Source organism: Momordica charantia (assembly GCF_013281855.1).
Source record: "Momordica charantia cultivar OHB3-1 chromosome 6 unlocalized genomic scaffold, Mcharantia_2.0 BLBB01000006.1, whole genome shotgun sequence".
NCBI lineage: Eukaryota > Viridiplantae > Streptophyta > Magnoliopsida > Cucurbitales > Cucurbitaceae > Momordica > Momordica charantia.
In genome coordinates, this window is record NW_028275164.1 from 31,163,134 (window position 1) to 31,178,183 (window position 15,050).

At 32.3% G+C, this 15,050-nt stretch overlaps 2 protein-coding genes across 2 annotated transcripts; one reads left to right on the top strand and one right to left on the bottom strand.

Annotated features, from left to right (window-relative positions):
* The first annotated feature begins 4,418 nt into the window (after positions 1–4,418).
* On the top strand, positions 4,419–8,719 carry LOC111026134 (AT-hook motif nuclear-localized protein 1). The gene is made up of 5 exons (XM_022304138.2): positions 4,419–5,275; positions 6,060–6,127; positions 6,498–6,629; positions 7,924–8,085; positions 8,211–8,719. The coding sequence occupies exons 1-5, from the start codon at positions 4,855–4,857 to the stop codon at positions 8,439–8,441; spliced, it is 1,014 nt and encodes a 337-aa protein (XP_022159830.1). The 5' UTR covers positions 4,419–4,854; the 3' UTR covers positions 8,442–8,719.
* Positions 8,720–11,020: 2,301 nt separating this feature from the next.
* On the bottom strand, positions 11,021–14,346 carry CLP2 (CLP protease proteolytic subunit 2). The gene is made up of 9 exons (XM_022302692.2): positions 14,191–14,346; positions 14,060–14,103; positions 13,883–13,955; positions 12,883–13,003; positions 12,390–12,527; positions 12,132–12,248; positions 11,686–11,754; positions 11,435–11,530; positions 11,021–11,298 (listed from the first exon to the last, which is right to left on the bottom strand). Exons 1-9 carry the CDS (start codon positions 14,250–14,252, stop codon positions 11,161–11,163), a joined length of 858 nt encoding a protein of 285 aa, XP_022158384.1. The 5' UTR covers positions 14,253–14,346; the 3' UTR covers positions 11,021–11,160.
* Positions 14,347–15,050: the final 704 nt, after the last annotated feature.

Sequence of the window (15,050 nt, forward strand, 5' to 3'; positions counted from 1 at the left end):
ATCCTTCCCTCTAGGTCGGAAGTTCAATCCCCATAACTCCAAATTGTTGTACTAAAAAAAGCTTTTACTACTAAGTTAGAAGTTGTATGATAGTCATTTTTCATTTTAATGTTTGAAAAATCATAAGAGGGAAGAGAGAATGATGTTTTAACGTAGTTCAATATTACAACTTTATGTCCATAAGAATATAAGAATATTTATGGGAAATAGTATTAATAAACCCTAAAAAAAACATAGCTTTTCATCTATTATAATTTCTTAATATTTTTTTTTCTAATGTAATCTTAATCTCTTGAAAATTCTCAATTAGACCCTCCCAAAAAGAAATCGGTTAAAATTTATTAATAAAAAGTTCGTGTCTCATTAAATTACTACTTTATTAATAAATTTAGATATGAGGACATGTCACTTGAAAAAAATATTCTTTTTCAATAGGTGGTTGAAGGATCTAATATGTTATACTTGGAAGGTAAGTAACATGTTTATGTGATCAAATATGCTAATTCAATCTAACTTTTTTTAGACAAATTTATTTACGAATGACCTAATTGAGAATTTTTTTTAAACATTAAGAGAAAATTTGAGAATTTCAAAAGATTACAGAAGAAATTGAGAATTAGCAAAAGGGTTAGAAATTATTGTGTATATTTTGCCTATATTTGAAAGGCCTCGTCCTATGAATGAAGTTAATTAATATTCACTTATTGCTCAACGCTTAGGGAACTCCCATGCAAAAACTTCTTCTAGTACTATGATGCATAATAATATGGAAGAAATTTTGTACTATATTTCTTCAATTGTTTATCTTATCAGTAGCATTTAGTGTGAAAACTCGTATATGAAATAAATCAATATTTCATTGTTTATCTCAACGACTTGAGAAAAGATGTATTTTGTACTACATTTGTTCATTGTTTATCGTAACGACTTCAGAAAGGGAGGCTAAAGAAATTCTCTCAAACTCATTTTTTTTTAATAATAAAGGTTTGGTGAATGATAACTTATTTAATTTCAGGAACATAATATTATTTGTGGCTAGCTAGGTGCATGAGAAAATGAAAAATGTTGACAACTTTCCTTTAAATTTTTTTAGTTCAACAAAATATAAGAGGGAGGCATTTAATCTACACTTTTTACGGTTGAATATATATCTTTAATTACTCAACTATACTTTATTTGGCTAGTATTATTACTATAAGATTTAGCTCTTCACCAACTGCTTAGCTTTCAAAGTCAAATTAAAAAGATGTATTTTTTTAGTACTAAAAAATGTATTAAGACACTTTAAAAAACTTACACAATGGATCATCAAATATTTCCCCAAGATTATTCCAGGTCAAATATGCTTAACTTTAAACTTTTTGTGATTGACCTATTGAAGAGAACGGTGCATCTTATTGGTATAGACTGTTTATATCAAGTTTTTAAAGTATTTCTTAACCATGCTCCATTGATCTATCTTAGGATATCTCTCTCATCCGAATGTGGTGTGGATTCATTTATGTACCCTCCTTATCACAATTTAAAAAATATGATGATATAAATAATATCAACCCATTCAGGATTAAGATGAGTTATAATATTTTTTTTTTATTGAATTGAATTCAATTACATTTAAAACTTTATTAGATTTGGTTTTGGATAATGAATTCATCTCAAATTAATTTGAGTAAGTCAACTTGAATTTATTATTAAATAGAAAAGAGTTGTTTGTCGCGAGATATCATTTACCTTCCTAAGATGAAGGTTCTAACCTAGCTCTATCGTTACTAAAAATTAAAAATGATCTCTTTTATATGAAAAAAAACATATTATTTAAACATAATTATTATTTTTGGAAAAGATAACCATATACTTCTCGAAGAAGTTTTATATTTTATGGTTTATGATCACATTGTTAAGTTATCGGATATTACTATGGGATGACCAATAACATCTAAATGATTTCATGGATTAACAACATAATGTTATATCCAATCACACTACTAATGAGCTTAATGTCGAGTACCCGTAAGATGAATATCTAAGTAAGCTGGTATGATATTTTCCAACTAAAATATGCCACAATAGCTCAATTGTCGTCTACGTGGGACACCTAACCAAGACATTATTTGAGTGACCATATAAATCATTTAAAAAAATGAACATAGGGCCAAAGTAATCTATGGGCAAAATTTTGGGGACTTTTTCTTATGATTATCATTTTATTTTAGTATTATCATGGTGAAAAAAATTCAAAGTAGAAAAAAGTGAACGGGAATAATTATCTTACATTACGACGTGTCTTCTTGTATTTAATTTGCTGATAAAGTCATCAAAATTATATTTCCTCGTTAATTCATCCATTCTAAAAAGTATGAAAAACCTCCTTTCATTTAAATTCTCAATTAATTAAAAGTATGGAAATTATCTTATTCTTTCAATGAGGTCTTTATTTTTTTAATCATTCTATATTATTTTCATTTTCAAGCAACTTTCCTTGACAATTCAATAACTGATTAATGTTTAGGAATATTATTATGTAAAAAGAAGTTATATTGTTCTTTCCCTTCATAATAATAACAATTCATGGCTGTATTAATCTTAAAGAAAGAGGGAGAATTCTTTATATATATATATATATATATATATATAATAAAAAACAATAAATTTTGAAATTCAAAATTTTAAAAAGAAGTGTCAACAAAGAGGCCCTAAGATTCCTTTTTTCCTTGAACAACCATTTCGTGTTAGGTCGGCCAAAAAATAATATTTCTGTACAATTACTTTATTTATTTCTTTTTGAGAAATTTACCACTATTTTAAAGTAATTATTAATTAAAAGTAAGAATTATATAATAAATGCTAAATATTGCAATTTGTCCCTGATCTTTTACCTAATTCTCAATTTAATATTTTAAAATTCTCAATGCAACTTTAATGTATTTACAATTTGTTAAAATTTGTTAATATTTCATTAAATTATTATTTTATGAATATTGGAACCTGTACACATATTACTAGAAAGAAATAGATTTTATTGATGGATGAGTTTGATATTTATATGTCAATTAAGTATATAAGTGACATGTCTGCCGTCTAAATAACATAAAACAATAATTAAATAATATTAATTTTTTAATTATAAAAAAACATTAATTTTGTTAACAGTTTTTATTTACCAAAAGGACCTACTTGCGAATTTTGAAAATATTAAAAAAATAATTTTAAAAGGAGGTGAAAATGATAATTATCTAAAATTAGGAACTATTTTCCATATGTATCCACCAACTTGGACCTAGCTCGGTTAAATCATGTCACCAATTAAAAGAGTCATGTGTTCGAATTTTCAACCTAAATATTGTATTAAAGAAAAAACTTTTCATATTTACTCTATAATAAATAAATGACAAATTAATAATAATAAGAAGATTAGGAGCATCATAATTAATGTAAATATTTTACACTTCTCTGCATAGTTTTGATGAGAAAGAAACTTTTTTGTGACACCATGTAGCAAGAAAAAGTCTTGTTTCAAATAATTATTTTTCCAATAATTTGAAATATAAACTTTGGAAAAATCAAAATTAAAAGAAACTTTTTTTTGCCACCCATTAAAAATTAAAACAAACTTACTTTTAATAATATTACAAACAAAAAACTTTGAACATGAAATATCTCTTAACATTCATACTTTTTTCTGTTATTATACTTTAAAATAATTTTCTTTCAAAAAAAAAATTTGATCTTTATATATAATAATAATAATGATAAAAATAAAATATTTAAAAGTAAAAAAAGAAAAAGGACATAAATTAAATAAGGAAGTAGAGGCTGAAGCTGGGGTTCTCTTTTTCATCTTTCCAGGAGAATTCCTTCAGCCTCTGGCAACCTCATATTTACTTTTCCCTTTACCAAAACAATATATTATTATAATAATTCCTTACAAAGAAATAAAGAATAAAAACGTAAATAATTATAATATTTAAAAATTAAAATGATAATTATTATGCATTGGTTCCCTTGAAAAAGTAGTCCCTGTTATTATTAATATTATTCTTTCAAATTGCCACTTTTTCAGAAACAAAATAATAGTTATTATTATTAAAAAAAAAATCACCCACCCACTTTTGAAAAATCAAATATATTTTTATATTATTATTTCTCTGCCGGATTCCCAACCATACTCGATTACCATTTTTTTAAACAAATAAAAAATTAAATCCCTAAGAAAATTGCTTTCTTTATGGCCATAATTCAATATTCTTTTTAATTAATTAATTAATATTTTGAATCTAAATTTGGACAGTCTTTGGTAAAGTTAAGTTAGGCACCCAATTATCTGAACTGCAGAAACAAGGTTTCATTATCTGAGCATTTTCCCATTCAAATCAAAAGCTGAGTCTTTTTTTTTTCCTTTTTTTTTTTGGCTCCTTATCTTTCATAATCTTCCCATATTTTTCAATTTTCAGAAAAAAAAATGTTATTTTTCTTAAAATAGATCAGCATGCTTTAGGCCTTGTGTTGAGCTTAACTGTTTCTTTTTAGGAAAACTCTTCCAAATAAACAGTGTTTTAAAGTTTTGCAGGAAATATAATCTCACTGTAAACCCCTTGCTTATAATTTCCATACTATTTTTCAATTTTCCCACACTTTTGAAGCTTGAAAAAAAAAAAAAGAAAAAAAATCCCAATTTGTTTGAGCCTGTAATCAATTTCATATTTCTGGGTTTTTGATGCTGAAATTGCAAGTTCGATTAATTTGAAGAGTTTTCTTCTTCTTTTCTCATGAGAGATTGAAAATTAGAGAAAAGGAAAATGAGTTTTGATAAATAGGCGGAGGAAATATTTGTGGGTGTTTTTTTTCTTTTTAAGTATGGAGGGAAGGGAAGGTGGTGGTGGTGCAAGTAGTGGGGTTACTGTGGTGGGATCAGATGCTCCGTCGGAGTATCAAATAGCTCCGAGGACTGAAAACCCAACACCGCAGACCGGCGGATCAGCGCCGCCGCCGCCGCCGCCGCCGTCGTCGGCGACTCAAGCAGCTTCGACACCGTCGGCGTCGGCTCAGGCGGGTGGGCAACCTCCTCCGCTCGCGGCGGCCTCCTCAGTTCCGGGAAAGAAGAAAAGAGGGAGGCCAAGAAAGTATGGACCCGACGGCTCTGTCACTATGGCGCTGTCTCCGAAGCCGATATCGTCTTCGGTGCCGCCGCCGGTGATCGACTTCTCAACGGAGAAGCGGGGGAAGGTACGACCGGCGAGCGCAGTGAGCAAAACCAAGTTCGAGTTGGAAAATTTAGGTAATGGGAAATTACTGATTTCATCAAAATCTGCCTAAACTTGGAGTGGCTTTTCCTTTTCTGTAACTTAGTTTTTGGATAGAGCTTTGTTTAGGTTCTTTTGATGTTCATAGTGAGCCCTGCTTTCGTTGGAATAACTCGGTCGTGTTGGGACCTGGGTTTTGGAAGAGGAGCGTTTGGATTTGAGATTACTGACTGATTCTGAGTGAGTTCTTTTTCTTGCTGGGTGGATGTGGGTCCTTTGATTGGGATTCCTTGATATTAAGTTCTCGAAGCATATAGTTGTTCTGATTCTGAAAAGATCAAGAGCTTTCTAGGTTGGTCTCAGAATGTTGGAATCTTCTTGTTTTTTTGTTCTTGTTTGAACTCTCTCTCTCTCTCTCTCTCTCTCTGTCTCAGTTTGGCTACTTTCTGATTCTCAACCTGATAATTGATTCACTAAAGGGAGCCTCCATTTTTTTTTGGGTCGGATGTTGGGTTCTGATTTGATTTTTATTTCTGAGCAGTTAATCTGATAGACTCCATGATCTTTCGTTGTCTTCAAATGTTTCTGCACGGACCTAATTAAGGATTATACTGTTTTTCCATTGGATTCCTCTGCTCAGCTACAGTGTAATGCTTCCTTAGGAGAAGAAATGGGTAGAAATCTCCAAATCTATCACTTAACATGGAAGTTTAGAATTCTAAAATCACTTTGAAAGATTCATTATGCTGCTAAATTCCATAACATTCAATATAGTTTGTTGTCATGTTATGATCTTGTAACTAAATTTGTCCTTCTCAGGTGACTGGGTTCCATGTTCTGTTGGTGCAAATTTTACACCTCATATCATCACTGTCAATACGGGCGAGGTAAAATGTTAGAAAACTTATCTTCAAATAAACTGGGTTAAAACCTGCATAAGAGAACTTTTTTTAATCCTTTTTTGGGTTAAAACTTACATCCTGGTTAGTCAATAAAGAGACTAACATTCTTTTTTTTTTCACTTCTATTCCATTTCTGGGGTTGATTATTTTAGTAGGAAGAGAGTGAATGTTCACATCCGTCTGTTGAACTTTGCTTATATTATCTTTTGATGAAGTGAGAGAAAGAGCTATGAGTATTGTTATGTGTTGGAAAGAAAAAGGAAAGGAAATGAACAGTTACAAATTACCATTTACACATCATCCCTCCTTTTTATTATTTTAATAAACTATTTGACTAAGTTTTCCTTTCACTTAGGATGTCACGATGAAGATAATATCCTTTTCGCAACAAGGGCCTCGAGCTATATGCATTTTGTCCGCAAACGGTGTGATCTCGAGTGTTACTCTCCGCCAGCCTGACTCTTCTGGAGGAACTCTAACATATGAGGTGATGCATTTATTTTGGCCTCATCTAAGGGTATTACTGATGAATGTCTAACTCTAATTGATTGGTAGTTGAAATTTCCGATGATTTCTCCTGCCTCTCGATTCTTGTTAGCATGCTTTTAGGATTCAATTCATAGTCAAGCTTTCCAGTTTATTCCTGTTGTACAATATTTTGTTTGTTGGAGGACGGTGGTTGCTCTTCATTTCTCTAAATTCTGATGTATATCAACCTTCCAAATAGGTTCCGCACCAGAGTATTGAAATTAAAATCTGAACATCTACCGACACAATCACATATATCTACTGACATTTATAAGAAGATGTTCTAAAAATAGTACTGTACATATTAATTATGGTTTTTAAATTCTAAAGTTGAAGATTATGCAGGCTTAGATTTAAATTTACTGAGCATTTATTGTCTACTTTTCTGTTAGATCAACCTTTCTAATTCTAAACGTTACCTTCCTAACATTGCATTTCGAAGTCGACATGTATCCTACTGTTCCTGTCTTGCTCGCTGGGTAAATGCATCCTCTCTCTGAACTGCCCACGAACCGCAGTTAGATGTTCTTTATTATTCATCCACCTCTCAACTCCCGTAGTTAATTTGACTTGCTTTGAATTATTATTCTTATGCCTCACAGAGAAGTTACACTTTCCATTTCATGTACATGTATTGTAGCTCGTGTGGATCCCCTGAATTCTTTTCCAATATTTGTATTGTTGCTCTTTTCTATGAATATGTTTGGGACATTCATCTCAGGCAATGTAATTACACTAAAAGTATCGAATTGTGTTTTGGAGTCTGCTTCGATCAGAATTCACTGCATACCTGAATGATTTTTCACACTTTATTATTCAAACTTTGTCACAGTTAAAGTTGGTCAAAAGAGGTTAAACTGATTGTAAACTGATGGTGTCACTGTCAAATAATGGAAAATAAAGTCATTCATTTATACTTAGTATGCTGCGAGAAACCGATAGAAGATATTCATTAGAGACCAGGTGATCAAAATGAGCAGCTTGTTTCTAGCTGTTCTTGAATCAGTCCAGCATTACATAACAATTATGTATAGTTGCTCCTATTCTGTACAGCATCAGTTTGTTCTGAAAATTTCAAAATTCCACTTCTTTGCTAACCGAGAACCCTCTCTGCCATCGATTCATTAACTACGTATTTTGCTAATTCCGCTTGTGAACTTTTCTAAAGAAGAGAAACTAGAGGATTTAGGATGCCGATTCTTCATCCATAGGCAAAATCTCTCATATGATCCTTTTTTTTTTCTTTTTGGCAGGGTCGTTTTGAAATATTGTCATTGTCTGGCTCATTCATGCCTAATGACAATGGAGGAACTAGAAGTAGATCTGGTGGAATGAGTGTTTCCTTAGCAAGTCCAGACGGGCGTGTCGTTGGTGGTGGAGTAGCAGGTCTATTAGTAGCTGCAAGTCCTGTTCAGGTATGGCTTCTCTGTTTCTTTTCCAGGATCAGCGATTCATTACCACTATGTTCTATTATCTCAGTGAAATTTCTTTCCAAATCTGAGCTATGGGAACGTTCTTGTCACTGTCTTTGCAAAAATAGGTCGTAGTAGGGAGTTTTCTTTCTGGAAACCAACACGAGCAGAAAACTAAAAAGACAAAACAAGATACCATTTCAGCGGCCCCCCCAACTGCTGCTATTCCGATATCTTGCGTCGATCCCAAGTCCAACCTCTCGCCTTCCAGTTCGTTTCGTGGCGATAACTGGTCGTTGCTCCCAAACGATTCGAGGAATAAGCCAACCGATATCAATGTATCTCTACCCAGTGCATGATCTTAGCTCCATACTATTAATTGTGGAAGTTCCCTTCTCCCATTTGCCATCATCAAACTTGTAGCTGGTGGATTTCACATCTTGTTTAATGGTCTCTGTAACTTACCAATGTACTTCCAATGTAGCCTCTTGATCCCTCTCAGGTTAGTCTTTCACTTGGTAGAGTAGCTATAGGCTGCCCGACGCAATGGCGTCGAGTAGAATAGTTTGATGTATAACGTGAAGACTTTCGCTTTGTTTCATATCAATGGATTGTGATTTTATGCTTATTTTCTCAACATCGGTTAGCTCGTCTTCCTCAAATCTGTCTCTCTTGCTCGTATTCGGGATGCGTTGCATTTGGTCTATTGAATCCTTTCTTTAAATTGAAAACTCCTTTATGCTCTAGGGAGATGAACTATAAATAAACAAAAATCCAAAATCCATAAGCTATTAAGGATCACTTAGAAATTGATTCCCAAATAATGGCAAAAATTGAAGTCAACTCCCATCAACATCAAAAAATATATAAATCATTAGATCAGTGCAATTACGTAATTTGATTAAACTAATCACATTAATATATAAAGCTTGCTTAGGCAATCAAGGAAGTGAAATGAATCATGCATGTACAGCAGCAGGAGGGAAAAAAAAAAAAAAAGCTTTGAATTTGACTTGCTAGATTTTGTTGTTGTTGCCTCTGATATCATTGATAGTGACTCAAAAAGCTCCCTATTAATTCTCCTATTGCTTGGAATATGATAGAAATTGTTGCATTACCATTATTGTCACACTAAATTATTCCAACTCTATGAAACGTTTGATCAATTCTTGATCTATTTTATATAACTTAGCAAAGTTTGGAAAAGTTCTCGTTAAAGCTAAATATATTATTTGGATATTTATTTGGTGTCTAAATTATGTACGATTTATCTTAAAAGTCTCAATTCTACCCCATGTTTCAAAATTTTTCGCATAAATCTCTATTCAAAATGTCATTTAAATTGAATAATGAAATGATTATAATATATTTAATTATTATTGTTTTGTAGGAGCTTAACTTATTTAGGTAGGTTAGTTCATCTAAATTATATTTGGTCATTGTCAGCCACATTAACCTCGTTAAAGAATGATATGAGGTTCGACAGAATTAACTAATTACTTACGAAATAAAAAATATGGTGCGAGTAGAGAAAGGAGGTTCTTCTATAGTACTAGAATTTTTTATGCATTTTCATTTCACAATCGAAATAAACTTTGATAAACTTACAAATTATCTAAGTTTGAGAGCATATCTCATGACTTTTTATTCAAACTATAAATATATCCTATTGTCTATTTTGTTACTAACTTTTAAAAAGTTACTTTATTTAATTTTGTCATTAAAAAGAACATTTGTTTTAGAACATTAACAACATTGATACATGAATTGAATATTGTTATGATATATCATTGGTCTTTCTAATTATTTTCCTCATTACAATAATTAAATTTATCTAATTAACCAAGAACTCTAAAAAATGTTTTAAAATAAAACATAAAACTTAAAACTACAACAGACTCCAAGAAGGAAAATTGTGATTAAAATGCAATGAACTTGCACTCACAAGTCAACTTCAAGAAGATGACAAGCATACGTGTCATCTATAGTGATTGAAAAGAAAAAAATAATAATAAAATATATATATATAATTAAAAAAGTATATGTCTTTAAAAAGAAAAACATAACAATTGTTGATTGATGGTTGAGGCGGACGGAAAAAAATTGATGCAAAATAAGTTTGAAAAATTACAAAATCTGCCACAATTATGAGTTCTAAAAAAACCTATCAAATTATTACATTCCAAATAATGCTAATAATAGTAATAGTAATAATAAAAGATAAAGTTCAAATAATAAAAAAAGAACCCAATAATTAGCAAAATACAACCAATGGAAATATTTCTATCAAATCAAAGATAAAAAAAATTAGACATCTTACTCCATGACGTAAATTTAATATATATTTTTATCTCAACTTCTTATTTACTTCAAATATAGCATGTTTAATTTTTTTTCCATGAATTATGTTTTTTTAAAATAATTTAAAATTTCTTGCTATAATTAAAAATACATATTTTATTTATTTCCCTCGTGATTGGCAGGTTATAGCATTTTTTTAGTTCAACATTGGATGCAAGTTATGGCAATTGGCAATACATACTATGAATAATAAACAAATAATTGTTATTAGAAAGCTATATAAATGCATAGAAGGGGGAAAAATAAGGGAAAAAAAAAAGCCATTTCCAAATGACATAATACAAATATATACTTCTAAAAGTAGAACGTCTGAAATTTTATGATAAATAGCATCATCCAAACTATCTCAATATAAAATAATATTATATAAATTTATGCAGTGAAATTTCTTTAAAAAAAAAATTCCATTGAATTTCCCGTCCTCGTATTTCTCTCCAGAATCCTCTACCGTAGGCCTTGAAAAACCCTTCATATTCTCTCATAGTCAAGAACTTCAAATACAACAATCACTCCATGCCCACATACATTCTAAATTCAATCCAGCCATTTTAATGTGGTTAAAGATACCTTGAAAAAATAAACAATAATAAAGATCATATTTCCAAATAGCTTGCATTGAAATACAATTAATCAAGACAAGATAGTAAATTAGTTTATGTAAGCCTAAAAACAAACATGTGCCTACTTTCAATGTGAAGTGAACAATTGATCTTCACTCTAACCAAGCCCTGTTCCAGCATCCTTACGGGGTGCATCGGCCTTAATCCGTGGTGGCCTAACTATACGGTCAATAAGCCCATAATCAAGGGCTTCCTGAGCATTAAAGCGCTTCATTCGACTCAAGTCCTTGTTAATCTGCATTTAAGGTCTCTTAAGTTAAGGTTGCACTCCTCAGAAACTTTTCAAGTTTATTATGGGGTAAGATTCAAAATTGGCATCAGTGAATCATGAACGTACTAATTAGCATCACCGGTAAACTCAGCGAACTGACCTTTTCAACAGGCTGGCCTGTTTTCTTAGAAAGCTCATCAAAAAGATAATCCCTGATTCTCAAGAGCTCGTTTGCTTCATTTTGAATATCGTCAGCCTGTCGGAAGGATTTTAAAACCAAAATGTAACAGAGGACAAAGCTTTGGGACTTAAAAGGGTATATATGATCAATTTGCATGACATGATGCAACAAATTAATGATACCTGTACCAAAAAAAATAATAAAATAATAAAAATACAAATTAATGATACCTGACCACGAGCAGCTCCAGCTGGGGATTGCAAAGCAATTCGTGATAGAGGCATCGCAAAGCGGTTACCCTTAACAAGGAAAGGGGTCGTTAGATTTAAAAGAGAGAGGAAAAAGTAGTTTCAACCAAATAGATAGAAGAAGGCCAGTGAGCAAGGACAAGGATGAAACATTCGTGCATTAGGGAAAAGTTGGTAAAAGTAAAGTAATGAGCATTTTTCCAGTTTATTGGCAAATAAAGGGTTGAAATTTATTTATCAAGTCGCACTGAGATTTGGTCTGATATATCCAAAATCCAAAATAATTTAAGTGGCAGAAGAAATAAGAGGCGTGGTATAGGGGCCATGCCATGTTTACCACGCTGAAGAACTCCCTACAACTTCCAAAGATATATTTTTCAAGCAACACCCACTGCCTTATTTATGGTACTAATAAAATCTGTGTTTACCTTTTCTCCAGCTGCAAGTAGAAAGGCTGCAAGATTATAGGCATAGCCCACACAATGGGTTGCTACAGGGCTCTTCAAGCTCTGCATTGTGTCGTAGATGGCCATACTTGGAGTTAGCTGCAAAGATGTTTGGTTTCATCAGAAAAATAATGCTAAACAAACCATTAGAATATTCCTGAGAAGAAAGGAAAATATAATAGATAATCATGATGGACTTGATCCCCCCCACAAAAAAAAAAAAAAAAAAAAAGAACTCACATCTCCACCAGGGCCATTTATGTACATATAGAGTTTCTTGGACGTCTCAATGCTGTCAAGATATAGCATTGTGGCCAAAATTTGATTGCTAAACTCTTCATCGATGTTTTGCCCAATGAAGATAACCCGTTCTCGATACTAAACACAAGAAGAATGCAGAGATAATGGGAAAAATCAGCAAAATATCTAAAAGAAGAGTTGATAGTTATATTTATCACTTATAGCAGACAGCAGTTTACTTTGATATAATTGAACAGGGATAAAGGAAGTGACAAAATGAGAAAACCTGCAGCATTGTCCTATTATGAAGAGCATTACACCTATTTTTAATAGTAAATTTTGATGTGATTTAATTGTAGCCATTGGTATTCATGTGTCATGGTTTGGGAATCTCATAATGGCAAAATATAATTTTTCTCAGACTGAGCAATTAAATATCACATGACATTAGACCGTATTGCACAAAAGGTATATAATTAGATCTATAACTTACTAGGGCATTCCACAAATCAACCCATTGCCAAGTTCCCTCACCAGGAGTTCTGTAAGGCACCCTTGGTGTCCCTATAGGCATCATCTGAAATTGTGCACGAGCTGCCTTCTTGTTATGTGTCCTGCATTTAAAGTAATGAATTAGAAGAAATGCATCGGCTGCAAGACGAATATATATAACGTAGCATGCAACTGGAATACCTTCTCCTCTTATTTATTTTTAACTTCTATTAGATTGGATAAACAAAAATTGAGTGCATGTCTAATTGAAAGAAAAGATGAACTTTTTTATAGAGATTGACGTGGGAAAAATGCCACGAAAATATTTGTTATCCTAGCAGTTGTCATTTGATAGAGGAAGCACCAACCGGTAGAATCCGCTTAAACCTCAGAATAAAAAAATTTCACCTTTCAATCACCAAAAGAGGTTAAACAGCAAAGAAATGAAATAACTAAATGTTCGCGGTAATTGCATGGTATATGACCAGGTTCGTGTAAATTTGCATACACGTCCTCCCAGCACTCAATTTCAGTAACTAAAGGGAAAAAAAAAACATTCAAAAGGGCCAAGAAAAATAGTGTAAATCCTACTCGAGTAGAACAGTCGTAATATTTCAACAGTAATTTCTGCACTCTACACTATAAAATGGGATTTTACCAAGTCAATCTCTCCTGAATCCAAGCAGTGATATCGTATGATGTCAAAAGAGTGAAGGGATAATATTTCATTAAAAAAAAAAAAAACAAATGAACCATGATATGTAATTAGTCGTCATATAGCGTCCAAGGAGTTAGAGTCACGAGTAATAGATCAAGTCCTTTCAACTACAACGGTATACTTCTGCTCCTTCATCCTTGAAAACGCATAGCATGTTAGGAAAGTCCAATGTTTTCAATTGATTATCACTAGGATTTAACAAGATATTTACTTTTAGAGCAAATACTTCCAACACAGCAAAGAAATGAACCTGGGATGCAGGCTTAGCTAGAGCTACAGTTACCTGGAGTGTAGACTTTTATGAACTTTTCCATAGAATTCTACAGTAAGATTAGGTTTTGCTCCTCCAAACGGACCTTGAAATTTGGAAAAACAAACAGAAGCGATAAATGATTAAGGAGCGGACAGAGAGACGACATCATGAAAAGGAAGGGAAGAATGATGGCAGGCAGAGGCTCACAAGCAGATTGAAGCTTTAGTCCGGAGTAAAGCTTCGTTGCAAAGCTTGCAAAATTAAAAACCGAAACAAAATCAGGTCAGCGTCGCGAATAGCATCAATCGTAACTGTTAATCGGAAGAGCGAGGGAGAACCTGAGAGGAGGCTGAGAAACTTTAATTTGAGGTTGAAGACACGGAGAAGAAGAGACTGCCATTATCAGCCGATAACAGAACACGAACACCCAACACGAGAGAGCGAGGCCCTCTTGGGTCTGATTCCGAAGAAGATGACACAGCGCCTCGCCTCGCAGGTGGAGACAGCTTTCCGATTGGGCCTTTTGGGCTGGAGCCCGATTGATGTTTGTGGGCTCCAATCAGGCCCATATCCCAACGCCTTGCATATCAAAAATTAGCTACGGTCATTTCACACGTGTCCCTCTTTTTAATTTACCCTAGCTCAACAATCCGTCGTAGTCGCAAAAATTTCCTTTGTATGGTGAAGTTAAAAGAACAATTTTGATTTAAAATATCTCTCCTTTTTTTATTTTAGATTAGTCGAGGAGCGAGCTGGCCTAAACCCTCCCAAATATCAAAAATATTTCGCTTTGAATTTAAACCTACCACATTTATGTTAAAATATTTCAAATAATCTAATAGTAATTGTTGTTTTCAACATTTTTCCATTTAAGTAAAAAAAAAAAATTCCTGGTTTTGTAGGTATGTCTTGGCATTATGGGTAAGATGGTAATAACAAAAACTAAATAAAAGTAAAATCTTAAAAACTAAGGAGATTAAATTAATAATTTAACCTGAACTATTTTAGGTAAAATCAATTTTGAAACATAGAATAAAAATGACATTTTTATTAACAATTCAAGCGAGTACTCACAAAAGGACCTCTTTATATAAAATTTGCATCCAAGTTATTAACTTGTTGGTTTGATTATAAATCAAAAACGATACATCGGTGCCAATATGGGATATGTCAAGCATCTACTCCTCCCTTTCTTCTC

Bases quoted from the DNA above. Each gene is read 5' to 3' on its own strand.
- LOC111026134 (XM_022304138.2), top strand. From the start codon at position 4,855: ATGGAGGGAAGGGAAGGTGGTGGTGGTGCAAGTAGTGGGGTTACTGTG. The intron at 5,276-6,059 runs GTAATGGGAAAT...TGTCCTTCTCAG, and splicing joins GTTCGAGTTGGAAAATTTAG to GTGACTGGGTTCCATGTTCT. The intron at 8,086-8,210 runs GTATGGCTTCTC...TTGCAAAAATAG, and splicing joins TAGCTGCAAGTCCTGTTCAG to GTCGTAGTAGGGAGTTTTCT.
- CLP2 (XM_022302692.2), bottom strand. From the start codon at position 14,252: ATGGCAGTCTCTTCTTCTCCGTGTCTTCAACCTCAAATTAAAGTTTCT. The intron at 12,249-12,389 runs GTGAGTTCTTTT...ACATCTTTGCAG, and splicing joins TAAATGGCCCTGGTGGAGAT to CTAACTCCAAGTATGGCCAT. The intron at 11,299-11,434 runs GTCAGTTCGCTG...CCTTAAATGCAG, and splicing joins CAGGCCAGCCTGTTGAAAAG to ATTAACAAGGACTTGAGTCG.